Raw genomic sequence first — 26,614 nt, forward strand, 5'->3', positions numbered from 1 at the left:
CAAGGGGAAAAAAATGAAGGACCGACCGGAAGTTTCTACAGCAACGTAGAGATATGAAAATAGACAGAAAGGGGCATCTGGCTGACTGCTTCCGGGTCAGAAGGGCTGGAATTTGCCACGCAGGCGCAAAAGAAGAAAGGCTGCTGTGTCTGGAAGGACAATCCTGTCCAATGTTCACGTTTTCTTTATCGGTTCCGGAAGTTGGGACTGTGTGCCGCTCTGTATATCTATCCCCGTGGGACAGACCTCCAGATCTGTGCTAGGAATGTGTCACTGATGGGAGAAGCCTCTGAAGTGGCTTCTCAGAATAGAGCTGGAAAGGTCCATGGAGGTCATGTAGTCCAACCTCCTGCTCAAGCAGGAGACCTTACTTATACCATTCCAGACAATGGGCTATCCAGTCTCTTCTTAAAAGCTTCCAGTGATGGAAGCACCTGCAACTTCTGAAGGCGAAGCTGTGTCACTGGTTAATTGTTCTCATTGTTCAGAAGTTTCTCCTTAATGCCTGGTGGCTTCTCTCCTTGTTTTTAACAGCTTGATTTAGATTTGTCTGCACTTGCACATCGGTGTTACCGCATACCCACGCTCTGACGGGGTTGATGGGTTGCAGGTGGTTGCAGACAGTTGTGTAGGTAGGGATGTGCATCTTGAGTGCTGATTGGATCACCTTTTGGGAGGTGGGAGGAAGGCAAAGCACATTCCAAAGGTGTTTTTTTTTTTCAGGAGGCAACTGGACTTTCTTGAGTTTCTTTTGAAGACGTTTCGCTTTTCATCCAAGAAGCTTCTTCAGCTCTCACTAGATGGTGGGGAGTGGAAGGATTTATATTGCTTGCAGACAGATGGTTGTTTGCATTCCTGTAGAGAGTCGAAGAGAGTCTAGTTGCCTCCTGAAAAAAAGCACCTTTGCAACACCCGTACCTGGATGACTGAGAATCTCATAGGCAAATGACAAAATGGAGCAGCTGGAGGAGAGACCAACATTTATACGACGTGATGGATAAAGACTACAAAAACCACGAAGTGACAGCTCATTCGTGGCGGGAAATTGGAAGAACTTTGGAGGAAGAGCCAGACCGATGCAGAGAAAAGTGGAAGTAACTGCGAGACAAGTTTGTCAGGCTGAAAAAAAGAATGAAAACAAAGAGCAGGGATCCTGGGCCGGCCTACTGTATAATGCTGTCCTGGCTGGAAGGATTTGTAAAACACTGGGAAACCCAAGTGACTTTCAGCGGTGCTGCAGCTGAGGTAAGAAAACTATATCCTAATCCAGGACAACCAGTGGTATGGGTACCACCTGTGGTACATTGGCACCTAGCAGGTGGTACACGACCATCCTAGAAGAGTGGTAGCGGAGGAGGGGAATGAGCTGAACTGGTGGCAGCACCGCACAGGCCTGAGTGAGAGATGGCTGGAGCTGCAGGGCTGTCAGGGCTCAGCGGAAGCGCCAGGATCAGTGCCGCTTTCCAGCTGATCAGCACTTCTTCGGTGCTGTCAGGGCTAGTGGAAGCGCCAGGATCAGAGCCAGGCTCCAGCTGGAGCTCAGTGCTGATCCTGATGCTTCTGCTGAGCCCTGAAGAAGCATCAGTCAGCTGAAAAGCAGCACTGATCCTGACGCTTCTGCTGATCCCAGAAGAAGAGCCAATCAGCTGGAATATTGCAGCATTTCCAGGGTCTTGTGATTTACATTCAGATGTCTGGCAACTGATTCATATTTATGGTCATAGTGTCCCAGGATCATGTGAAGTGACCAAAACCTGCTGCAACCACCCAGCAGACGGGGGTAATAAAAACCAAACACCCCCCCACCCCACCCCCGCTACCAAGAGCGCCACCGGGTGAGCAGGCAGGTGTCTTGCTCGGCTGTGCCTTGGGGGGCACTTTTTTCAGTGCCATTGTAACTTCAAACAGTCACTAAGCGAACTGTTGTAAGTCAAGGACTACCTATACTTTATCACTTTTTTCCTTTTTTTTTCTTTTTGGTCATCAGGTTTTTGACACCTTGCTAGGCAACTGGTGGTACTCGGATATTGCCGTATCCTAAAAGTGGTACAATGGGTGAAAAGGTTGAAAAGCCCTGTCCTAATCTACAACATTTTTACATTTGTAGAGAACTAGGTACATGGTCTCTTTTGAGCCACCAACACACTCCTTCCGCTTTTGTAGCTTTGGAGTCGACAGTAATTACCTCTGTTCTGACCCAGACATACATAAGCAAATAGCATTGCATTATTAAAGCAACTAGCACTGCATTCATAATTGTTCTATCCTAGCCTATAGCTGTCCTTGTTAAAGGCACAAGGACCAAACCCCTGTTGATAAAATATGCTGGAGACTTTAAAACAAAACAAACCCCTTTTAATATGGGTGACAAGCCTGCCAAATAGTCCAAAACACAAACAGCAAAACACGATTCAAATGGAAGGAATAGTCCATATGAAACACGATGCAAACAGAAGAGTAGTCACAAGCAAGACGAACAGACCAGGATCCCATGAAGTGCTTTGCAAACGATTGCCTTCAGCAACCAGCACTGCCCACACCTCCTCTTTTTATACAGCAGTCCCAAGGTGTTGCCTCTCAGTGCCTTCTCCTTTTATCCTGGAGTTGCTGTATTGACTGCTGCTGATTTACTCTCACTAATTGACAACGTGTGCGTGCATCAATTAGCACGTCCATCAGATGTGAGTCCTCCGAGTCTGACTCATTCTCCTCACACAACTGAGCTTCATCAGGAACACGACTGGAGGGCCCAGGCTCTGCATCAAACCGTGAGTCCTGTAATTCATCGGAGCCTCCCTCTGCCCCTGATGGCCCTTCAAATGCCTCCTCCACCTCCTCCTCAGATCCCTCAGACTCAGCTGTTGGGAGCACAGGCTGGCACGGAATCACAACAATAATATAGTCTGAACAGTGCTGTACAAATAAGCTCTGCTTAACTTTCACTAGATTTTTCACGCTAATTGCACTGATGTCTTTAAAAGTGTTATGTGTGTAACTGCGTATCTGTCTGTTTGGATAATCATTGGCACAAATTGTATAATTACAGCCTGATATCACTCCAGTTCCTGTAGGGCACAACTCCTTGGATTCAACCTTGAGTATGGAGGAGATCTCATTCACATCACACCTTGCATCCAGGGACTCAAGTGTTTCCCCATCACACAGCAGTGATGATGATGATGATGAGAGTTCAACCAGCGTATTCGGTCTGTCACCCATAAAGGCACCAGTCACTCAGTCAAGCAAGAGGAAGGAGACGATGGGAAAGGAGGAGATTCTCTACCCTATTGTCACTGTGCACCAGGAGCAACTTCAAACTGCTACAAGGTCTCCATTGAGCCCCAATAACAACCGTCGCAATGAGGAATGTGCAACTTTTGCACCGGCTGTTGCAGACTCTTTGCAGAAACTTCCACCGGAACGGGTGAAAGCAACACAATCCCAGCCCGTCGTTGTGCTTGCTGAGGCACATTCCCAAGTTACAAAACCAGGCGGACGTGGGGATGGAGGTGTGTTTTCTTTTCGCTGCAGGAACCGGGGCTGATTGTGAGATGGCTTGGCGGAGGGGAATGCAAGGGGCCTCTTGGAGGTCGTGAATTAAAGGTTTTGGTGGGGTGGGGAAGAGGGGAGAGAAAGGCAACACCAAAAACAAGTCAGTGAGACCTCTGTGCAAGACACGAATAATAATAATAATAATAATAATAATAATAATAATAATAATAATAATAATAATAATAATAATGTTAGAAGGGACCTTGGAGGTCATCTAGTAGGGAGGAAACCCTACACCATTTTGGACAAATGGCTGTCCAGTCTCTTCTTAAAGACTTCCAGTGTTGGAGCATTCACAGCTTCTGGAGGCAGGTTGTTCCACTTGTTAATTGTTCTAACTGTCAGGAAGTTTCTCCTTAGTTCCAGGTTGCTTCTCTCCTTGGTTAGTTTCCATCCATTGTTTCTTGTCCTGTCTTAAGGTGCTTTGGAAAATAAATTGTACTAAATCAGTGGTTCTCAACTTTTTTAATGCCGCGACCCCCAACTGGTCGTAAATTGAGGACTACTCAACTGGTGCAGCACCGTTTGCAGACTGGGGCTTTTGGTGGGCTCAGCAGGGCAGAGACAGCCTGGACAATTCCTATTGGCTTTGGAAAGCCAATAGAATTAGACTCTATTCAAGAGAGTCTATTCTATTGGCTTTCAAGAGCCAATAGAACAGTGGTTCTCAACCTTTCTAATGCCATGACCCCATAAAACAGTTCCCCATGTTGTGGTGACCCCCAAGTGGGTGTGGCCACCAATAAGAGGGAGTAGGACAGCTAGGGAAAAGGGAAAAAAATGGCGGACTGCGTTGTTTGGCAACCCCCGTGAAATGGTTGTTTGACCCCAAATGGGGTCCCGACCCACAGGTTGAGAACCACTTCAATAGAATAAAAGGGAGTAGCACAGCTAAGGAAAAGGGGAAAAAAATGGCAGACTGCGTTGTTTGGCGACCCCCATGAAATGGTCGTTCGACCCCAAATGGGGTCCCGACCCACAGGTTGAGAACCACTGTACTAAATGCTCTGCTGATTCAGATCAATGTGGTGGCAAATCAGGCCCTCCTTTCTTGACAGGCCTATCTGTTCGTTTAAGAGACGTGGTGGCGCAGTGGTTACAATACAGTATGATAGGCTAATTCTGCGGACTGCCAGCAGTTCGATTCTCACCGGCTCCAGGTTAACTCAGTCTTCCATCCTTCTGAGGTGGGTAAAATGAGGAGCCAGATTGTTGGGGCCAAGAGCTGTGAGGCACTGCAAAGCGGTATATAAGTGCTCTATATACAGCTAAGTGGGTGAGGCACCCGGTCTACCAAATATAAATCAGTCTGTTCTGCGTTTTGCTCCAATCTAGGAGCATGTTTTGCAGGCAGACGTCACATGCTGTGAGCACTATAAATTCAAAATTTGTGGCTGGCAAAGAGTTAGTGGGAGACTAGTATAGCTATTTCAGGCTCATTAGCCCTCATCAGCTAGTCACACCCTTCAGGGATTCGAACCTGGGCAGCTTGCATGTTAGGCAGCTGTATTACACAACAGATAAGATATATATCCTCTCTGGTTTCTGCTGACAGGAGTAAGGAGGAACCTGTGGCTCAAAAGGGAAATACAGCTACCTAACATGCAAGCTGCCCAGGTTCGAATCCCTGAAGGGTGAGACTAGCTGATGAAGGCTAATGAGCCTGAAATAGCTATACTAGTCTCCCACTAACTCTTTGCCAGCCACAAATTTTGAATACACACACACAAACACGTATGTATATATGTATGTATCACTTCTACTGACTGTGGGTTGCCAACAGTTCAGCAGTTCAAGTCTTATTGGCTCTTGTTGGGGGACAATATGCTGACTTTGTAAACCGCTTAGAGAGGGCTGTAAAACACTGTGAAGCCATATATAAGTCTAAGTCAGTGGTTCTCAACCTGCGAGTCGGGACCCCATTTGGGGTCGAACGACCATTTCACGGGGGTCGCCAAACAATGCAGTCCGCCATTTTTTTTCCCCTTTTCCTTAGCTGTGCTACTCCCTTTTATTCCACTGGCTTTTGAAAGCCAATAGAATAGACTCTCTTGAATAGAGTCTAATTCTATTGGCTTTCAAAAGCCAATAGGAATTGTCCAGGCTGTCTCTGCCCTGCTGAGCCCACCAAAAGTCCCATTCTGCAAACAGTGCTGCACCAGTTGAGTAGTCCTTGACTTACGACCGGTTGAGTAGTCCTCAACTTACGACTGGTTGGGGGTCACGGCATTAAAAAGGTTGAGAACCACTGCTCTAAGTGCTATTGCTATTGCTCCCAAGCCTTTTCTTCAGAGCGATAGATGGCCTCTGAAAGGGGAGGCTTCATTTAGCAACTGGAACCCGTTCCTGGATCTACCTTTTTTAGGCAGGAGATTTGCCATTTCTGAGAGCAAGACCAGCATCAGAGGCCTTCCTTCTCACAATACACATAGTCCTCGATGTAGAACTGTTCAAAGTTTCATGGGCACTAAAAACTGATGGGATAGAATCAAGATCACGTGAAGTATTAATACCACTTTCCAATGCCTTGGTAAGACCACACTTGGAATACTGCATCCAGTTTTGGTCACCGCGATGTAAAAAAGATGTTGAGACTCTAGAAAGAGTGCAGAGAAGAGCAACAAAGATGATTAGGGGATTGGAGGCTAAAACATATAAGGAACGGTTGCTGGAATTGGGTATGTCTAGTTTAACGAAGAGAAGGACGAGGGGGGACATGATAGCAGTATTCCAATATCTCAGGGGCTGCCCCAAAGAGAGGGAGTCAAGCTATTCTCCAAAGCACCTGCAGGCAGGACAAGAAGCAATGGATGGAAACTGATCAAGGAGAGAAGCAACCTAGAACTAAGGAGAAACTTCCTGACAGTTAGAACAATTAACCAGTGGAACAACCTGCCTCCAGAAGCTGTGAATGCTCCAACACTGGAAGTTTTAAAGAAGAGACTGGACAGCCATTTGTCTGAAATGGTATAGGGTTTCCTTCCTGAGCAGGGGGTTGGACTAGATGACCTCCAAGGTCCCTTCCAACTTTATTATTATTGTGGCTCATCGCACAGTCAGCCAGATGTTCAGACTGGATTTGGCATTTTGTCTACCTGTCGAGTCCTTACCCAGGACCTGGGATAGGCAGATGTGGATGTTTGATGGTATTACAGATATCATTGCAGGATGGAAGCAGTTCCTAGTAAGGCCGCCTTTTGCTGCTACTACTACTACTACTATTATGGATCATCGCACAGTCAGCCAGATGTTCAGACTGGATTTGGCATTTTGTCTACCTATCGAGTCCTTACCCAGGACCTGGGATAGGCAGATGTGGATGTTTGATGGTATTACAGATATCGTCGCAGGATGGAAGCAGTTCCTAGTAAGGCCGCCTTTTGCAATTGACTAATAGCGAATTTGTCAATGCCAATGGTGTTCAAGTGGTGCTCCAGTTGTTTTGGGATTGCACCCAAGGAGCCTATGACTATTGGTACTACCCTTGCTTGCTTTTGCCACAGTCTTTCTATTTCTATTTGTAGGTCTTTGTATTTTGTTATCTTCTCCAGTTCTTTCTCTTCTATTCTGCTATCTCCAGGCACTGCCACGTCCACTATCCAGACTTTTTTGTCTTTCTTATCGACAATTGTTAAGTCTGGGGTGTTATGTTGCAGGTGCTTGTCTGTTTGAATTCTGAAGTCCCAGAGCAGTTTAATTTTATCATTTTCTATGACTTTCTCTATTTTATGATCCCACCAGTTTTTGCTTACAGGCAAATGATATTTTTTGCAGATCTTCCAATGCACCATTGTTGCTACTTTGTCATGCCGCTGCTTGTAATCAGTTTGTGCAATCTTCTTGCAACAGCTTACCAGGTGGTCCACTGTTTCTTCAGCTTCTTTGCATAGGCGGCACTTACTGTCTGTTGCTGTCTTCTCAATTTTGACTTTGTATGCATTTGTCCTTAAGGCTTGGTCTTGTGCAGCCAGAATTAGTCCCTCGGTCTCTTTCTTCAATTTTCCTGCTCTTAGCCATTGCCAGGTCTTATTATTATCTGCTTTCCCAGCTATTTTTTTAATGTATTGGCCATGTAGTGCTTTGTCTTCCCATGCCTCTATTCTGTTCTTCATTTGGTCTTTCTTGTAGGCCAGTTTGGTCTCTCCAGTAGTTAGTAAGCCTTCCTGATATACTAATTTCAGTGCATCTTCATCATTGTTCTTCAGATATTCTTCCAAAGCCATTTTTTCTTCTTCAACCATCTGATGTACTTGTAGCATTCCACGCCCACCTATTTGCCTTGGTAGATAAAGTCTATCAATGTCACTGCGTGGATGAAGGGCATGATTCATTGTCATTATTTTTCTGGTCTGCCTATCCATTGCTTTTAGTTCTGCTTGAGTCCAGTCCACTATTCCAGCTGTGTACCTAATGACTGGGATTGCCCAGGTGTTGATTGCCTTTATGGTATTTCCTCCATTGAGTTTGGATTTTAAGATCTTCTTCACTCTCTTGATGTATTCACCTCTAATCTTTTTCTTGACTTCAGTGTGCTTGATGTTGTCAGCTTGAAGGATACCCAAGTATTTGTAGTACTCTTCCTCATCCAGACTCTTAATGTTATTTTCGTGGGGCATCTTGATTCCTTCAGTTTTCACTATTTTTCCTTGTTTGATAGTAAGTGTGGCACATTTGTCCAAGCCAAACTCCATTACAATATCTTGGCTATATATACGGACAGTGTTGAGCAGCGATTCTATTTCAGATGATGTTTTTCCATACAGCTTCAGATCATCCATGTAAAGGAGGTGGGATAGTCTGGCAGATGTTTTTGATGTTTGATAGCCATGTCCTGAGTTATTCAGTATTGTTGACAGAGGAAACAGTGCAATAACAAATAGTAATGGTGATAATGAATCTCCTTGAAATATTCCTCTCTTGATATTAACCTCTCCCAGCCTCTCACCATTGATCTGCAACTGTGTCTTCCATTGTGCCATCGATCTTTGCACAAATTTTCTGATGTTTCTACTGACTCCTGTTATTTCTAGGCACTTTATTATCCAATCATGTGGTAGAGAGTCAAATGCCTTTTTGTAGTCAATCCATGCCACATTCAGGTTGGTCTTCCTTCTCTTGCAGTTTTCCAAGATCATTTTGTCTATTAGGAGTTGATCTTTTGTTCCTCTGCTATTGGGGCGGTTTCCTTTCTGCTCAGGTGGAAAGAGATTGTTTTCAACTAGATGCTGTTGTACTGCATCAGCTACCACACCAGTTAGTAATTTGAAAGTTGTTGGTAAGCAGGTAATTGGCCTGTAGTTATCTGGTGTTGCCCCTTTTGCTGGATTTTTCATTATTAGGTAGGTTTTCCCAGTTGTTAGCCACTTTTCAATTTCTCCTCCTTGTAGTATATTGTTGAACTGCTTGGCAATGAGTGGGTGTATAACAGTTAGATGTTTCAACCAAAACCCATGCAGTTCATCTTCACCTGGTGCTGACCAATTTTTGATTTTCTTTGCTCTTTTTTCTACCATTTTTGTTGTTATTACTAGTTCTTTCATTTCAACTTCTGTTTTATTTGCATCCACCTCTTTTAACCAAGCCGCATCCTTGTTGTATTTCTTTGGGTTATCCCATATCTGCTTCCAGAACTGCACTGTTTCTTCCTTGTCAGGTACTGACTGATTCCTTGCAGTTTCTCCATTGATGGATTGGTAGAAACGTTTCTGATTGGATTGAAATTGGAGGTTCTGCCTATAGTTTGCAATTCGAGCTTCATATCTACTGACTTTCCTGGCTATAGCTGTTATTTGTTGCTTTATTATTTCCAGTGCTTCCTTGATCTTCCTTGTTTCTAAGTGGTATTTCTTGATTAGGTATTCTTTGGTCTTCTTGTTCTTCAGCTTCTTTTCTTTCATCTGTTCTAGCTTGCTTGCATGTGATCTTAACTTGCTGATCTTATTTTCTAGTCTAACCTTCCATTTTTCTGGTGCACTGTTTGTTTGTTTTTCTTTTTTGTTGATTTTGCATCCCAGGTATTCTGTTATAACTGCAGCTGTGCTGTACATTAGTTGGTTTGTTTCTTGCAGTGAATTGGTGCTTATACTTGCTATTGCAGTATTTGCATCTTTTAATGCTTGTGCTAGCTGTTTCTTTGGAACAAGCTTCAATGCAGGTAGCCTTATTCTGTTGTTTTTGTGCTGTTCTAGATGCTCAGTTATTCTTTGTTTCAATTCTTTTATTTCTTTAGTTAGAGGGTTTTGTTCTTCCTGAGGTAGAGGTGCCTGGTTTCCAAATGAGAACAGTTGTATATCTCTGCTGGATTCCTTCACTGCCAACTCCCCCTGGTTTGCCTCTACATTCTGAATTACTTCTGGTAAGGCTTTGATTTCTTTGCCCTGGGTAAACCTTTGCAGTTCGTCCAATTCTGTTTCTGTGAATACTTTATTTCGTGTTATAAATCGGCGTTGATCTGCTAGTCTCTGTTCTGTTATTTCTGATTCTGGATGTTGTTCTTTCCAGAACTGGTGCATTCGTTTTAGATATCCTCTTCTTGTTGGACTTGATCTGTAGTAACAGATCATTATTTCTTTGTTTTCCATCACTGTGTATCTGCGACGGGTAAACACCTTTTCTTCCAGTAGTTCTGCAGCTGCTGGCCCTGGTTGCTCAGCCAACAGTCCTGAGTCCTGTAACCCATTTTTCACCAGATATCCAGGAACTCCAATATCTAGTGCGGACCTTGTTAACCCGGGCGACGTCCGAGCCGGTATGGCATTCTGCAATTTACGTCTCACCATATTTATTATTATTATTATTATTATTATTATTATTATTATTATTATTATTATTATTATTATAAAATTTGGATGCTTGGCAACTGGTTCCTCTTTATGACAGTTGCAGCGTCCTGGGGTTTCCTTTTGCAACCTTTATGACCAGAAAAGTCAATGGGGAAGCCAGATTCACTTAACAACTGTGTTACTAACTGAACAGCTGCAGTGATCCTCTTAACAACTGTGGCAAGGAAGGTCGTAAAATGAGGCAAAAATTCGCTTAACAGCTGTCATGCTGACATATAAGTCAAGAGCTACTTATATTTGGCAGAGTTTGAGAGAAGACCCTCCCGGTGTCTCGCCTTGCATCCGATGCTGAGCATGGCATGGTTTTAGCAAAAGGAGGGGAATCTTTTTCGAGGATCTAATAAACAAGGTTTTGTGTCCCTTTATCTCAGTGGTTCTCAACCTTTTTAATGCCGCGACCCCCAACCGGTCATAAGTCGAGGACTACTCAACTGGTCGTAAGTCGAGGACTACTCAACTGGTGCAGCACCGTTTGCAGAATGGGGCTTTTGGTGGGCTCAGCAGGGCAGAGACAGGCTGGACAATTCCTATTCAAGAGAGTCTATTCTATTGGCTTTCAAAAGCCAATAGAATAAAAGGGAGTAGCCCAGCTAAGGAAAAGGGGCGGGGGGGAAATGGTGGACTGCGTTGTTTGGCGACCCCGGTGAAATGGTCGTTCGACCCCAAATGGGATCCCGATCCACAGGTTGAGAACCACTGATCTATCTCCTTACAAAAATTGGTCTGTCCCCTGTCTGCTTGGTTCTTGGTAGCTTCCAGGCTGAAAAACCATTAAAACTACCGTTTGACAGAGAATAAATCCATTAATATCTGGAGCTTCCCTTCCACCATTCTGGCTTTGGGGAGATCACTCCTTCCAAATGATTTGCAGGGGGAAAAAAGGGCTGTTTTCATTACTTTGCTAAATGGTAAAAGGTGGGAATTGACCTGATATAGAAACAGGATGGTCTTCCAACAGGTCCCCCGCCTGGCTAGACTGGGTAGGCTGGACAAATTAGATCTGGAGCCTTGCAAACAATACCAAAGTTTGCGAGCGGGTTCAAGTTGAATAAGGCTTTTTTTAAAATAACCTCCAGCACCTGAAAAGTGACGTATATGTGAATGTCAATGAAGATAAGAATCTGCTTTACTTCTTAGATTCCACCACAGAGTTTCTTCAGACAGCCTTGGACCCAAGGAGTTTTTCTAATGACGGAGGAACGACTGCTAGGCTGCTCAGCCAGGTATAACTATTATTATACTCACTGGAGATGGGAAGCTTTGGAGCAGGGATTTTCAAGCTGAATGTTAGGATTCTGCAAAAAAAATGTGGTGGGGTTCCTGGGAAATTAGGGCAAAAAGAGAGAAGAAAGCACATGAAAAGGCAGGGCTTGTCATCCTGTAAAATCATGTCATGACTATCGTGTTGCAGATGATGAGTAAGGTAATTTAGCTAATAGGCTAAAGAGGCTTATAAATCCCTGCTTTAGAGCACTTGTGTCAACTGTCCAGGTGGCATTTCCAGAAAAAGAAACTCCCGGCACATGATTTTACCAAGGGCATAACACTTTACTGAAAATTTACATTGGCACAGAAGAAGCCAAACCAGCTCTGGTTTTCTCACTCAAAAAGCTTACTTAATTAAACAATAGATTCCCTCGCCCCCACCCACCGGATGTTCACATTGTCCAGTGTACTGCAGCTGCCAAAAAAAGCCAACACAGTGCTAGGCTGCATTAACAGAGGGATAGAATCAAGATCACGTGAAGTGTTAATACCACTTTACAAGGCCTTGGTAAGGCAACACTTGGAATACGGCATCCAGTTTTGGTCACTGTGATGTAAAAAAAGATGTTGAGACTCTAGAAAGAGTCCAGAGAAGAACAACAGAAATGATTAGGGGACTGGAGGCTAAAGCCTATAAGGAACGGCTGCTGGAATTGGGTATGTCTAGTTTAATGAAGAGAAGGATGAGGGGGGACATGATAGGAGTGTTCCAATATCTCAGGGGTTACCACAAAGAAGAGGGAGTCAAGCTAATCTCCAAAGCGCCTGAAGGCAGGACAAGAAGCAATGGATGGAAATTAATCAACCTAGAACTAAGGAGAAACTTCCTGACAGTTAGAACAATTAACCAGTGAAACAACCTGCCTCCAGAAGGTGTGAATGCTCCAACACAGGAAGTTTTTAAGAAGAGACTGGATAGTCACTTGTCTGAAATGGTATAGGGTTTCCTGCCTGAGCAGGGGGTTGGACTCGATGACCTCCAAGGTCCCTTCCAATTTTATTATTATTGTTATTGTTAGTAGTAGTAGTAGTAGTAGTAGTAGTAGTAGTAGTAGTAGTAATAATACTTTTTCTTGTTATGGGAAAAGTCCACTTCTCCATCGAGCACCTGCGTTAGTGACCTTGGCGTTATCAGTACCAAGCTCTCAAAGACGCCTCGGTTGCCTAGATACCACCCTCCCCCCTTGGCATACCCAAATCTTTTCAAGCTATGAGCAAGGGAGAAAATGTAGGTGAAAGGGCGAATCAGTCTTGACCGCTTGTGAGCAACTTCTCAGTTCAGCCTTAGGGCCACTAGAATGACGTAATCAGGAGGGATTTGACAAATGCTTTGAGTCTGTTTTGAGCCTCTCCCACCCAGACCCTCCCCATAGCTCAGGGGTGTCAAACTCAATTTCATTGAGGGCCGCAGCAGCATTGCGGTTGCCCTTGGGGTGGGTGTAGCCAGGGTGGGTGCGGCCTACTGAGTGGGCGTGGATGGAGTGGGCGTGGCCTACTGGGTGGGCATCACCAACTCTACATTGTTCACGTCAAGGGTGGCTGTGGGGGCCTGGGCAGGAGTGGGACAGATCTGAGGGTCTCTGGCAGAAGGGGGTGGGACCGGGGCAAGCGCCAAGGCATGGTGCATTTCTTCATTCCTCACAAAGGGTGACACCTCCCCAGCATGCACCCGGGGGCGGGGTTGACACGGCAGGGGTTGGTCCCTCGCTGTTTCTGGACGGCCTTGTGGAGCTAAGACTGAATGCATTTCAGCATAGATGTCCACCACAAAATTGTACATTGGCCAGGGCCAAGGCAGTGGGGGCCGTTCCCTCACTGTTTCCAGGATGGCTTCGTGGGCCACATGAAACCACTTCGCAGGCCACATCCGGCCCCCGGGCCTTGTGTTTGACATGTCTGCCATAGCTTGAAATAACGCTACACGAAGTCCTCAACTTATGACCACAATTGGGACTGGAAAATTCATTGTTAAGCAGTGGGATTGTTAGGCAAGGCAGCATGTGAACCGCAGCTGATTTTGTGAACCTTTTTTCGCCACAGTCATTAAGTGAATCACTGCCGTTAAGCGAGACATCATGTGATCTCAATTTGTGACCTTCCCTGGTGGCTTTCTCCATTGACTTTCCTGGTTGGAAGCCAGATAGGAAGGTCACATATGGTAATCATGGGGTACTGCAACTGTTATACAGGTAGTCCTTGACTTACGACCGCAGTTGACCCCAAGATTTCTATTGTTAAGTGAGACAAATCACAAACCCTTTGTTGTCAAAGTACAACATGTGTACAATGAGATTGGCTGAGCCTCCCTTCGTTGCACCCCCCCATCGCAACTCACAGTGACAACAAACACGCAATCTTATTGCACCATGTGACACTGCAACCATCATAAATGTGAGTCAGTTGTTAAGCGTCCGAATGTAAATCACGTGACCATGGCGATGCTGCAATGGCCATATGTCAGAGCATGCACGTCCCATTGCACTAAGGTAACCCAGGAGTAAATATAGTAAACAGTGGTTTGTATTAAACGGTGGTTTATATTACACTATCTACAAATATAGACTAGAAACAAGATACATACATGTGGCCATTCACTCCAATATACAGCAATAACAGCAGGAAACGACAAGAGAGAGAACACAGCAGCAAAAGGCCTTCCCTTTTATACTCAGGCTCTTAAAGGGATACACACACCTGCTGAGTCATTCCTATATTGCATCATTCATCTCCACATTACATTACATCATTACATCAGCTGTTTAGCTGTTAAATTATTATCCTGACACCGTAAGTGCGAAAAGGGGTCCTGAGTCCCTTTTTTCAGTGCCGTTGCAACTTCGAGCGGTCGCTAAGCGAACTGTCATAAGTCGAGGGCCGGCTGTGCCAAACATTGAATAGGAATCAACGTCGACGTCCTTTGTCTGCTCAACAGGGGCTTCTGACCTTCGAAAAAGTGGCCGTGCGTTTCACCGACGAGGAGTGGACGCTGCTGGACGCAGGACAGCGGGCCCTGTACCAGGAGGTCATGGCGGAAAATTATGGGATGGTGGCCTTTCTAAGTAAGGCACCCTGGGCTTCAAAGGGGTGATGCTGCTGCAACTGACTCGGATCTTTCTCCTTTCTGGGGCTGCAACAGTTTCCTGCAAAAGCAGTTCCAGAACCTAGGCTGGCCCAACTCTCCCGGCAGCTGAATTTTGCTGCACAGTTACTTTCCTCCCCAGGCCTTGGATATAGTTTCCTTTTGGGAATATTAAGTGGAATTAAGATGGCAGCTGGTTTCCCCTTTCCTCCTCTCTCCCTTCCCCCCACCCTCAGGGAAAAGTGTGGTTGTTGGTGAAGGGGTTCAAAGACCTTGCCAGGTGTTGCCTGAAAGGGTGCTGGCCACTCCTGGTTTCTTTTTTTGTGTGTGTATGTGTGTACGAATTGAGCTTTACAGAGCCTGGTTCATGAATCTGTAAATCTCTTTCTTCTGCTACCCATTTTCTCTCTTCCCTCTCTCTTTCTCTCTCTCCTCTTTTCCTCCTTTCTCCCCTTCCTCTTTTCTCTCTCCCCTCATTTCCTTCTACCTCTCATCTCCCTCTGCTTCTCCCATCTCTCCGTCTCCCTCTCTTCTACTCTCCTCTCTTCTTCCTCTTTCTGTCCTCTCCCCTCTCTCCCCTCCCTCTTTCCCCTCTTTCCCTCCTCTCTCCGCCTTCTTTCTCTTCTCTCCCTCTTTCCCATCCTCTTTCTCCCCTTTCCCTCCTCTCTCCACCTTCTTTCTCTTCTCTCCTCTTTCCCATCCTTTCTCCCCTCTTTCCCTCCTCTCTCCGCCTTCTTTCTCTTCTCATCCTCTTTCTCCCCTCTTTCCCTCCTCTCTCCGCCTTCTTTCTCTCTCCCTTTCCCATCCTCTTTCTCCCCTTTCCCTCCTCTCTCCACCTTCTTTCTCTTCTCTCCCTCTTTCCCATCCTTTCTCTCCTCTTTCCCTCCTCTCTGCTTTCTTTCTCTTCTCTCCCTCTTTCCCTCCTCTCTCTGCCGTCTTTCTCTTCTCTCCCTTTCCCATCCTTTCTCCCCTTTCCCTCCTCTCTCCACTTTCTTTCACCTCTCCCTCTTTCCCTCCTCTCCACCTTCTCTCCCTTTCCCATCCTCTTTCTCCAATTTCCCTCCTCTCTCCACCTTTTTCTCTTCTCTCCCTCTTTCCCATTCTCTTACTCCCCTTTCCCTCCTCTCTCCGCCTTCTTTCTCTTCTCTCCCTCTTTCCCATCCTCTTACTCCCCTTTCCCTCCTCTCCGCCTTCTCTCTTCTCTCCCTCTTTCCCATCCGCTTTCTCCTCTTTCCCTCCTCTCTCCGCCTTCTTTCTCTTCTCTCCCTCTTTCCCATACTCTTTCTCCCCTTTCCCTCCTCTCTCCGCCTTCTTTCTCTTCTCTCCCTCTTTCTCCCCTTTCCCTCCTCTCTCTGCCCTTTCTCTTCTCTCCCTCTTTTCCTCCTCTCTCCGCCTTCTTTCTCTTCTCTCCCTCTTTCCCATCCTTTCTCCCCTTTCCCTCCTCTCTCCACTTTCTTTCACTTCTCTCCCTCTTTCCCTCCTCTCTCCACCTTCTCTCCCTTTCCCATCCTCTTTCTCCCCTTTCCCTCCTCTCTCCTTTCTCTTCTCTCCCTCTTTCCCATCCTTTCTCCCCTCTTTCCCTCCTCTCTCCTTTCTCTTCTCTCCCTCTTTCTCCCCTCTTTCCCTCCTCTCCGCCTTCTTTCTCTTCTCTCCCTCTTTCCCATCCTCTTTCTCCCCTTTCCCTCCTCTCTCCGCCTTCTTTCTCTTCTCTCCCTCTTTCCCATCCTCTTTCTCCCCTCTTTCCCTCCTCTCTCCACCTTATTTCTCTTCTCTCCCTCTTCCCCATCCTCTTTCTCTCCTTTTCCATCTTTCGCCTTTCCTTCTCCCTCCCTCCCTCTCCTTTTCCTCTTCTCTCCCCTCTCTTCCTCTCCCCTGTCCCTCTCTCCCTCTCTCTTTCTCTCTCTTCCTCTCTCTCAGGGAAAAGTATGGTTGTTGGTGAAGGGGTTGCAAAGACCTTGCCAGGTGTTGCCTGAAAGGGTGCTGGCCACCCCTGGTTTGTCTTTTTGTGTGTGTGTGTGTGTGTTTGTGTATGAGTATGAATTGAGCTTTACAGAGCCTGGTTCATGAATCTGTAAATCTCTGTTTCTTCTGCCATCCATTTTCTCTCTTCCTCCCTCTCTCTCTCTCTCTCTCTCTCTCTCTCTCTCTCTCTCTCTCTCTCTCTTCCTCCCTCTCTTTTTTTCATGGACCATGGGATTGGGGGGCAGTGCTGTTGCCTAAAATCAGCCAGGCTCTTCCTTCTCAGTCCAGGAGCTGCAACCAGAAATAAATGCAGAGGACCAGCCGGCAGGAGCAGCTGACAAATCTGAGCAGGAAACAGATGATGGAGAAGAAAGAAGCCGTCCCTTTTTCCGTCTCCCCAGCGAAAGCGAGCCCAAGGCTTGGCGCAGTCCGGCTGCTGGGCCCAAGCAGGAGTGCCGCTGTTCCTGGAGGACGATGGGGTTTTCTCCACCCTCCTTGGAATTTAGCATGAGAGAATCCCAGAAATGTTGGAAAGCCAGTGCCGAGGAAGAGGAGGCACTGCGGACCCGGATCAGCTTCGGTGGGGGAAGGCCCCTCGGTTTTGCTGACCCTGCGGATGTGAAGGAAGAGCTTGCGCCCGAGGAGGAGAGCCTGAACAGAGAGACCCAAGGCAGACTGGAAGAAAAAGTGAGTCTGTCCCATTTGGGGACCGTCCTTGTTGCTCTTTCAGAAGGCGCCTCCCACTTCCCCCCCAAATGTTAAGACTGAGTGTGCTAAGAAAGAGAGAGATGATTGAAAACGGGAGGGTGGTGGTGGCAAAGGTTATATCAACTGCCATTAAATTGAACTGAAATGTAATTTTTTTGGCTGTTCTCCTGTCCTCCTCGGCCTATTTCTTCTCGTGCAGTCTAGCTGCAGTTCTACCAGTTTCTGCAGGTGTTAAATCTTGCACTGGTGAATCTGTGCACGATGCTCCACTCCCTTTGAGGGAGGTTAAGGACAGGGGTATAAAAGAGTAAATCATATGTTGGCCAAGGTCGTTCTATTATAATAATAATAATAATAATAATAATAGTAATAGTAATAATAATAATAATAAGACAAATTTGCCATTAGTTAATTGCAAAAGGCAGCCTTACTAGGAACTGCTTCCATCCTGCGACGATACCTTAATACCATCGAACATCCACATCTGCCTATCCCAGGTCCTGGGTAAGGACTCGATAGGTAGACAAAATGCCAAATCCAGTCTGAACATCTGGCTGACTGTGCGATGATCCATAATAATAATAATAACAACAACAACAACAACAACAAAATAATAATAATATAGTAATAATAGTAATAATAACAAAACAACAACAATAATAAGCTGGAAAGGACCTTGGAGGTCATCTAGTCCAACCCTCTGCTCAGGCAGGAAACCCTGCACCATTTCGGACAAATGGCTGTCCAGTCTCTTCTTAAAAACTTCCAGTGTTGGAGCGTTCACAGCTTCTGGAGGCAGGTTGTTCTACTGGTTAATTGTTCTCACTGTCAGGAAGTTTCTCCTTAGTTCTAGGTTGCTTCTCTCCTTGATTAGTTTCCATCCGTTGCTTCTTGTCCTGCCTTCAGGCGCTTTGGAGAATAGCTTGACTCCCTCTTCTTTGTGGCAGCCCCTGAGATACTGGAACACTGCTATCATGTCCCCCCTCATCCTTCTCTTCATTAAACTAGACACACCCAATTCCAGCAACTGTCCTTTATATGTTTCAGCCTCCAGTCCCCTAATCATCTTTGTTGCTCTTCTCTGTACTCTTTCTAGAGTCTCAACATCTTTTTTACATCGCGGTGACCAAAACTGGATGCAATATTCCAAGTGTGGTCTTACCAAGGCATTGGAAAGTGGTATTAATACTTCACGTGATCTTGATTCTATCCCTCTGTTAATGCAGTCTAGTCCTGTGTTGGCTTTTTTGGCAGCTGCAGCACAGTGCTGGCTCATATTTACAGTAAGTGATTGTCCACTAGGATTCTGAGATCCCTCTCACAGTTACTACTATTGAGCAAGGTACTACCTGTGCATTTGGTTTTTCTATACTTCTGAGTCCAGGCCGTTCTCTCATCACTACCATTTTTTCTAGAATGGCAAAAGGCACATTGCAACATTGCACAGCAAGCTCCACCCCTTTGTGACATCTAGAAAGGGGGTGGAGCTTACACTGCAATGTGTCAAAGGGTCAGCCCTTCCACACCAAGCTGCTTACACACACCTGCTGTCAATACTCCTGTGCTTGCGTGCGCGCACCAAACACTGCTGCCTAGCTGATTGGTTTGTGAAAGGTTGGATGGTTTCCGTCATTTCAGAGAAGATAAGAGGAAGGAATTATTGTATTTTAATTGCTGATTTTATTTCATTGCTGTGTTGCCCAGGGTCACCTCTTGTAAGATGGGCAGCTATACAGATTTGAGAGGAAGGTAGGTTGATAGATAAGAGCCAGCCTGGTATATTTATTAGAGCAGCGTTTTTCAATTTAATCAGCTTTACAATGTTGTATTTCAACTCCCAGAATTCCCCAGCTGGCACCATTCTGGGAGTTGAAGTCCTTAAATTGATAAGGCGGAGAAATATTGTATTAGAACAGGGCTTTTCAACCAGTGGTACGGGTACCATCTGTGGTCCATTGGCACCTGGCAGGTGGTACGCGACCAACCTAGAAAAGTGCTAGCGGGGGAGGGGACTGAGCTGAACCGGTGGCAGCACCGCACAAGCCTCAGCAAGAGACGGTTGGAGCTGCAGGGCTGTCAGGGCTCAGCGGAAGCGCCAGGATCAGTGCCGCTTTCCAACTGATCGGCGTTTCTTCGGGGCTGTCAGGGCTCAGTGGAAGCACCAGGATCAGCGCCAAGCTACAGCTTTCGCTCGGTGCTGATCCTGGCGCTTCTGCTGAGCCCAGACGAAGCGTCGATCAGCTGGAATGTTGCAGCATCTCCAGGGCTTTGTGATTTACATTCAGATGCTTGGCAACTGATTCATATTTATGACGGTCACAGTGTCCCAGGGTCATGTGAAGTGACCAAAACCTGCTGCAACCACCCAGCAGACGGGGGGAATAAAAACCAAACACCCCCCCCCCCGCTACCAATTCTCAACAGAAATGCTCACAACAATGAAAACCTCGGACAGGAGGAAGAGCGCCGCGGGGGGGCAGGCAGGTATCTTGCTCAGCTGTGGCTTGGGGGCACTTTTTTCAGTGCCATTGTAACTTCGAACACACTAAGGGAACTATTGTAAGTCGAGGATTACCTGTATCACTTTTTTCCTTTTTTTTTGTCATCAAGTTTTTGACACCTTGCTAGGTGATTGGTGGTACTCGGATGTTGCCATATCCTAAAAGTGGTACAATGGGTGAAAAGGTTGAAAAGCCCTGTATTAGAGCAGAGGTCCCCAACCCCACCCCACCCCGTCTACAGCCCACCGGCGGGCCGCAGCCTGTTCAGAACCAGGCCGCAGAAGTGCATGTGCGCCCAAAGCTGAATTTGTGAAAGCAATGTGCATGCACACGCATGTGAAAATGTCTTTTCTACCCTCCCCTGCTGACGCCTCCACCGGCCCATCACGCCGGAAAAGTTGGAAGACTGCTGTATTTAGAGCAGGGGTGGGCAACTTTGTTTCTTTTATGACTCGTGGACTTCAACTCCCAGAATTCCTGAGCCGGCCATGCTGAGGGGAAAGGGAGAGGTTTCCAAGCTGAGCCAGGCTGGCTCAGGAATTCTGGGAGTTGAAGTCCACGAGTCATAAAAGAGCCAAGGTTGCCTACCCCTGATTTAGTGGATTGAACCAAGAAGGGGGAGACCCAGGTTCAAGAGGACTTTGGAGGACACCAAAAGGGTTGATAATCAAGAGAATATACCAGATAAACCAGGGGTAGGCAACCTTGGCTCTTTTATGACTCATAGACTTCAACTCCCAGAATTCATGAACCAGCATGACTGAGCTTGGAAACTTCTCCCTTTCCCCTCAGCATGGCTGGCTCAGGAATTCTGGGAGTTGAAGTCCACAAGTCATAAAAGAGCCAAGGTTGTCTAACCCTGTCCTAGCCATTTCTATAACAACAAACTTATCTAATCAGCAAAACCCAAAGTCAGGGGTAGGCAACCTTGGCTCTTTTATAACTCGTGGACTTCAACTCCCAGAATTCCTGAGCCAGCCATGCTGAGGAGAAATGGAGAGGTTGCCATGCTGAGCCATGCTGGCTCAGGAATTCTGGGAGTTGAAGTCCACGAGTCATAAAAGAGCCGAGGTTGCCTACCCCTGGGAAAAACCATAACTTGAGCTATTTAGAGGAAAGATAAGATACTATAGGTATTAACGATGGAGAGAAGATGCCAGATGTCAGAGTATTTTTTCTTTTTTTTCTTTTTCTCTTTTTTTTATTTTTTTGATATGGGGAAATATAAAAATGTTTAGGATGGTTAATATAAAGGAAATATTTTAGATATTTAAATGTAATTGATCTTAAGAAAATTCTAATAGATAGCTAAAAATGTCTTGAATAGAGTTAAAAGATTAGATGGTTGGATTTATTAAATGGAACATTTAAAGATTAAACATAAATTGAATGATGGGTATAAAGAACAGAAAAAAAATGGAAATAAGTGTATACTAGTTTAAGAGGGATATGTATTTTAAGTAGTGTATTTTTTTCTTATTCTTTTCTGCCTTTTTCTTTGGTGTCTTTTTTCATTGGCTTTTTAAGATATGAAAATGGACTTAAATACTTAAATGTAATTAACCTTGAGAAATTTTTATCCAGTAAGAATGTTTTGAACATTGTAAAGAAAACAAATTTAAATAAGAATCGTAAATAAGATTCATGACGAGGCAACCAAGACGACTAGATGGAAAAGAAGCACGATATTGATGTGATTATTACGGGTAGAAATTTCAGGCAAAAAATTATATTTAAATTGTTACCTATCGAATGAATAAGAATTGTATTGATTCAAGGTTGGCAAAGAGAATATTATTGGAAGAAGAGGAAATCAAGCAAAGCTATTGTGTGGACTTTGGAATATAAAAACTGATTGTTAGGAATGACTTTGTAAATATAAGCCCAGACAACACAACTGTTTACCAAATATTAAGGTGTTTATGTTAAAGAAATCAATAAAATATATATTTTTTAAAAAGTAGAAGATGCCAGATGTCAGGTCTACCATACTGGTGCCCTTCCATTCTATTGGGGGGGGGGGGAGGAGGAGGAGGCGGCTCTGGGGGAGCATTCTTGGCACGCTTTCGCTTTTGCTGTAACCGCGTGCTTCCAGCCTGACTCCAAGGTTGCTGTGGCTGAGGACAACCCCGTTATCTGGCTCGCACCTCGTTGTTCTCAAAACAACCTTATGGCATCACATTGCCTGCCGGTGGACTAGTCAGGGGGGGATTGGGTTTGGAGATGGGGAAGAATTGCTTGGTGCTTTGTGTGGGGCTGTGTTCTGTCCCAGCCTACGTGAGTCCTTGTTATGCTCACAAGGAGAAACCCCTCTTCCAAGAAACAGGCAGGAACCGCAAGAAAAAAACCAACCCCTTTTATTCTCACAGACCTGAGTCAATGTCCAAGGCAAACAAACACAGTCCACAGAAACTCGATCCTCAACATGAACGGTTGCCTTCGGCAACCAGCACCTCCCACACCTTCCCTTTTATAATTCAGCCAAGGCGTGGCTTCCTAATGCCTTCTCCTTTGCCTTTGGAGCCGCCCCATTGCATTTCTCTGTCCCACTCGCTTCTCTTGCCTGCGCTTTCGTGCATCCAGTTGTCCCAACTGTTCTTCAACACTGTCCAACTCAGGCTCCCAGCACAGCTGTGTCTCAGCCTGAGTGCGAGTAGAGGGGCCAGGCTCCTCGTCCGATTGTAAATCTTGGAGCTTCTCAGAGCCTTTGTCTGACTCTAATGGCACTCCAGACCCCTCCTCCTCCTCCTCCTCCTCTAATTCCTCAGACTCAGCTGCCGGGTCCACTGGCTGGCAAGGAATCACAACAGGCTGTTAGATTCTGCCTGGCTTTATTGCAACCACTTTCTTTCAGTAAAAAATTTTTTGATTAACCCTCTGGAATCAAGAGTCCTGCTTTCCTGAGAGCACCAGCTGGGGCAGGTCCTTACACCAGCCTTCTTTTTGTTGCTTGGGTTAGTTGTCCTGATTGTGTGAAATGCACTAGAGCAGTGGTTCTCAACCTTTTTAATGCGCGACTCCCAACTGGTCGTAAGTCGAGGACTACTCAACCGGTCGTAAGTCGAGGACTACTCAACTGGTGCAGCACCGTTTGCAGAATGGGACTTTTGGCGGGCTCAGCAGGGCAGAGACAGCCTGGACAATTCCTATTGGCTTTTGAAAGCCAATAGAATGAGACTCTATTCAAGAGAGTCTATTCTATTGGCTTTCAAAAGCCAATAGAATAAAAGGGAGTAGCACAGCTAAGGAAAAGGGGGAAAAAAATGGTGGACTGCGTTGTTTGGCAACCCCCGTGAAATGGTCGTTCGACCCCAAATGGGGTCCCAACCCACAGGTTGAGAACCACTGCACTAGAGGAAGAATCGTGGGGTATAGATGAGGACCATCTAGACCAGGGGTAGGCAACCTTGGCTCTTTTATGACTCATGGACTTCAACTCCCAGAATTCCCGAGCCAGCCATGCTGAGGGGAAAGGGAGAGGTTTCCAAGCTGAGCCCTGCTGGCTCAGGAATTCTGGGAGTTGAAGTCCACGAGTCATAAAAGAGCCAAGGTGGCCTACCCCTGGTTTAGGCCCTAATATTTGTTTTTTCCCCCAACGTCGCAATCACGGTTGTGTTGCCTTCTTTCTCTTTCAGCTAAGGAGACCTTTGGCAGACATTAACTCCTCCACGTCAATGCAGGAATCATCCGGCAGAGTGAAGATCCTACACTGGATGGAGACCAGCCCAGAAAGTGACTTCTTGGGAAAGGCCTATCAGGGGCCGGGTTTAGGTATGTTCCAGAATTCTGATGGTGCTTCTGATTTATGAACAGTGTCGTTGAACCTCTGGCCTAGTCCTCACTTTCCTTAGAACACACAAGCCCCAGAACCACATTGTTATTATTATTGGTGGGTGGCTAATCATCTTTGTTGCTCTTCTCTGTACTCTTTCTAGACTCTCAACATATATTATAACATTACAAATACTTATATACTATCCCTACAATGAACTTGTAACTCCTGTTGCTTCATCCAGCTTCCCTTTCTCCTGTGGATCTTCTTTATGGATGATTCCGTGCTCTCTTAATTTCTCCATCGCCTCCTCCTTTGTTTAACTCTGTAAAACCTTCCACTGTAAGAAAATGTCAAAAAAACCCAGATATCCCTAGCTGTAGTTAATGTTATTTTTCTTCAATATTTGACAAACTCAGTGCATCTCTCTCCTCCATTGTAAAGTCTCATTGCACAAATCTGGAAAAACTTGTATCCGATGCCCCTCCCCCCCAAACATTATAGACGATACGTTTCGCAATTTGCGCATCAATTGCTCTTTTTTTTTTTTGCTTGTTAAGTGAGTCACACCCAATTTTACAAACACTTTTTGGCGCAGTTGTTTAGCCAATCACTTCCGTTGTTAAATGAATCGCATGTCATTAAGCAAATGTGGCTTCTCCCATTGACTATGCCTGTCGGGAGGTGGCTGAGAAGGTTGCACAGGGTGATCACGTGACACCCCCCCCCCAGGACACCGCAACCATTGTAAATGCTTACCGGTTGCCAAGCACCCAGATTTTTTGATCTCATGACCATGGGGATATTGCTACGGTCATAAGCGCAAGGACAGGTTATAAGTCTTTTTTTTTTCAGTGTCGTTAACTTTGAACGGTCACTAAACAAATGGCTGCAAGGTCTACCTGTAGGTAACTATTTTACGTTCTCTCTCTTTTTTTAAAAAAAATATTTTATTTTTTTCAGGATGGGGAAAGCAAGGATAATTATGAGTGGTGGGGTTCAGGATGGGGTTCAAGGGAGGATTTAAAGTGGGAATGGGTACACCAATGAGGTTGCCCCCAATAACATTTCATGCTTTAACAAGCAAGCTGTCATCCGGATACAAGTATTCCACAGGGCTAATATAATAGGGGGTTGGACTAGATGACCTCCAAGGTCCCTTCCAACTTTACTACTATTACTATTACTATTACTAATAATCAGTAACAGTAGTCAACAAAAATAACAGAAATTATAAAGCATATCAATTAATCAAAAGAAAAAAATGAATCTTAATAAATTTCAGTTTCATTATCTCATTTGGCTAACCATTGATAAAAGTTTTCCCCTAGACTGAGTCTTCTTTCTCTTTAATCTCTAAACGTTAATCTATCCATTTCTGCACATTCTAAGATTTTCCTAATTATAATCTCATCTGATGGTATATCTTCATTTTTCCAGTATTGGGCAAATGCTATTCTTGCAGCTGTCAGTATATGTAATGTTAAATACTCGTTCTCTTTCCCATAATTAGATCCTAATATTCCTAGCAGAAACAATTCTGGCCTAAATTCTATGTGTATTTTAGTCATCTTTTCCAACGGTATATGAATCGTACGCCAGAATTTCTTTGCACTGGGGCACACCCACCAGATGTGATAATAAGTGCCTGGTTTTTATGTTCTCTCTTTTTTGTTTCGGTTTGTTCCAGGATCAGGTAACTCAACACTGGACTCTAAGGATGGTTTTCGGCTAGAAAGACCCAAGGAGATAAACCATCATGGGACATTATTGGAAAGAGCCCTGGGGAAACTCACCCAAAGCCCCAACACTCAGGAAGGTCTTGAAATTAAGCAGGAAATGGACAGTTTGCCGGAAGTAAAGTCTGACCTGGCCTTGTTTTGTGAAGAGGTGTCTACAGACGGCTCCACGGAAAACCATCAAGGAAGAGATGCCGGTTTTGATCGCTCTAGAAACCGCCAGCAAAGAGCGGATTGTTCCGAGAATCAGAACGCACCGACGGAAAGCGAACGGATCTATAAATGCTCCTATTGCGGGAAGAGTTTTGAGAAAAGCTTAGACCTGGTCACCCACGAGAGAGCTCACATCGGAGAGAAGATTTACAGGTGCTCCCACTGCGAGAAGCGGTTCTCTCACCGGATCGACCTTCTGACCCACAAGAGAAACCACCAAGGGGAGAAGCCTCACCAGTGCAAACTGGACTGCCCCAAATGCCACAGGCAGAGGACTTTTCCGAGGGTGCCCCGCAGAGCACCACCTGGAGAGCAGGCGTGTCAGTGCCCGGTTTGCGGGGAACGTTTCAGCTGGAAATCAAACCTTATCCGACACCGGAGAATCCACACAGGGGAGAAACCCTACGGGTGCGCTGAGTGTGGGAAAAGCTACACTCGTAAAACAGCCCTTGATAGACACAAAAGGAACCACGTGGGGGAGAAAGTCTGTGAGATCGGTGCTCCGAGCCTGGGGCAGGCATCAGTGTTGGTCCTCCTTGTATGAATCACACGGAGGTTGATGAGAAAAATGTCGTGTTGTATTAAATATATTAAATGTATTAAACATGGGAGGAGGTTCACTTGCAGCTAAATAAAGTTTGGATTAAGCCGTTAATGCGCAGGGTTCCTTCACCAGACAAAGCATCCTTCTAGGTGGCCAGTGAAACATGCCAAGAGTGGAACTCATCCCTCTCCATACGGGTAGTCCTCGACTTACAACAGTTCGTTTAGTGACCGTTCAAAGTTACGAGGGTGCTGAAAGATGTGACTTAAGACCGTTTTTGAGTTACACCATGATGATGTGGTCAAAATTCAGACGCTTGATAACTGATTCATACTTATGACGGTTGCAGTGTCCCAGGGGTTACGTGATCCCCTTTTGCGACCTGACAAGCAAAGTCAATGGGGAAGCCAGATTCACTTAACAACCGGGTTACTAA

General features: G+C 45.5%; 1 protein-coding gene across 2 annotated transcripts; it reads left to right on the plus strand.

The window, feature by feature from the left end:
* Positions 1 to 110: 110 nt before the first annotated feature.
* LOC120303725 (zinc finger protein 544-like) lies at positions 111 to 26,289 on the plus strand. Of its 2 annotated transcripts, none has more exons than XM_039333430.1 (7): positions 111 to 1,245; positions 3,047 to 3,509; positions 11,532 to 11,617; positions 14,593 to 14,719; positions 16,985 to 17,388; positions 23,546 to 23,681; positions 25,373 to 26,289. In XM_039333430.1, the coding sequence occupies exons 1-7, from the start codon at positions 1,132 to 1,134 to the stop codon at positions 26,176 to 26,178; spliced, it is 2,136 nt and encodes a 711-aa protein (XP_039189364.1). In that variant the 5' UTR covers positions 111 to 1,131; the 3' UTR covers positions 26,179 to 26,289. The 2 variants fall into 2 exon arrangements, with proteins under 2 accessions (XP_039189364.1, XP_039189365.1); XM_039333431.1 differs by having other exon boundaries at positions 113 to 1,245; positions 3,063 to 3,509.
* Positions 26,290 to 26,614: the final 325 nt, after the last annotated feature.

Source organism: Crotalus tigris, unplaced genomic scaffold, assembly GCF_016545835.1.
Source record: "Crotalus tigris isolate CLP2741 ecotype Arizona unplaced genomic scaffold, ASM1654583v1 scf7180000024493.228813, whole genome shotgun sequence".
NCBI classification, from domain to species: Eukaryota; Metazoa; Chordata; class Lepidosauria; order Squamata; family Viperidae; genus Crotalus; species Crotalus tigris.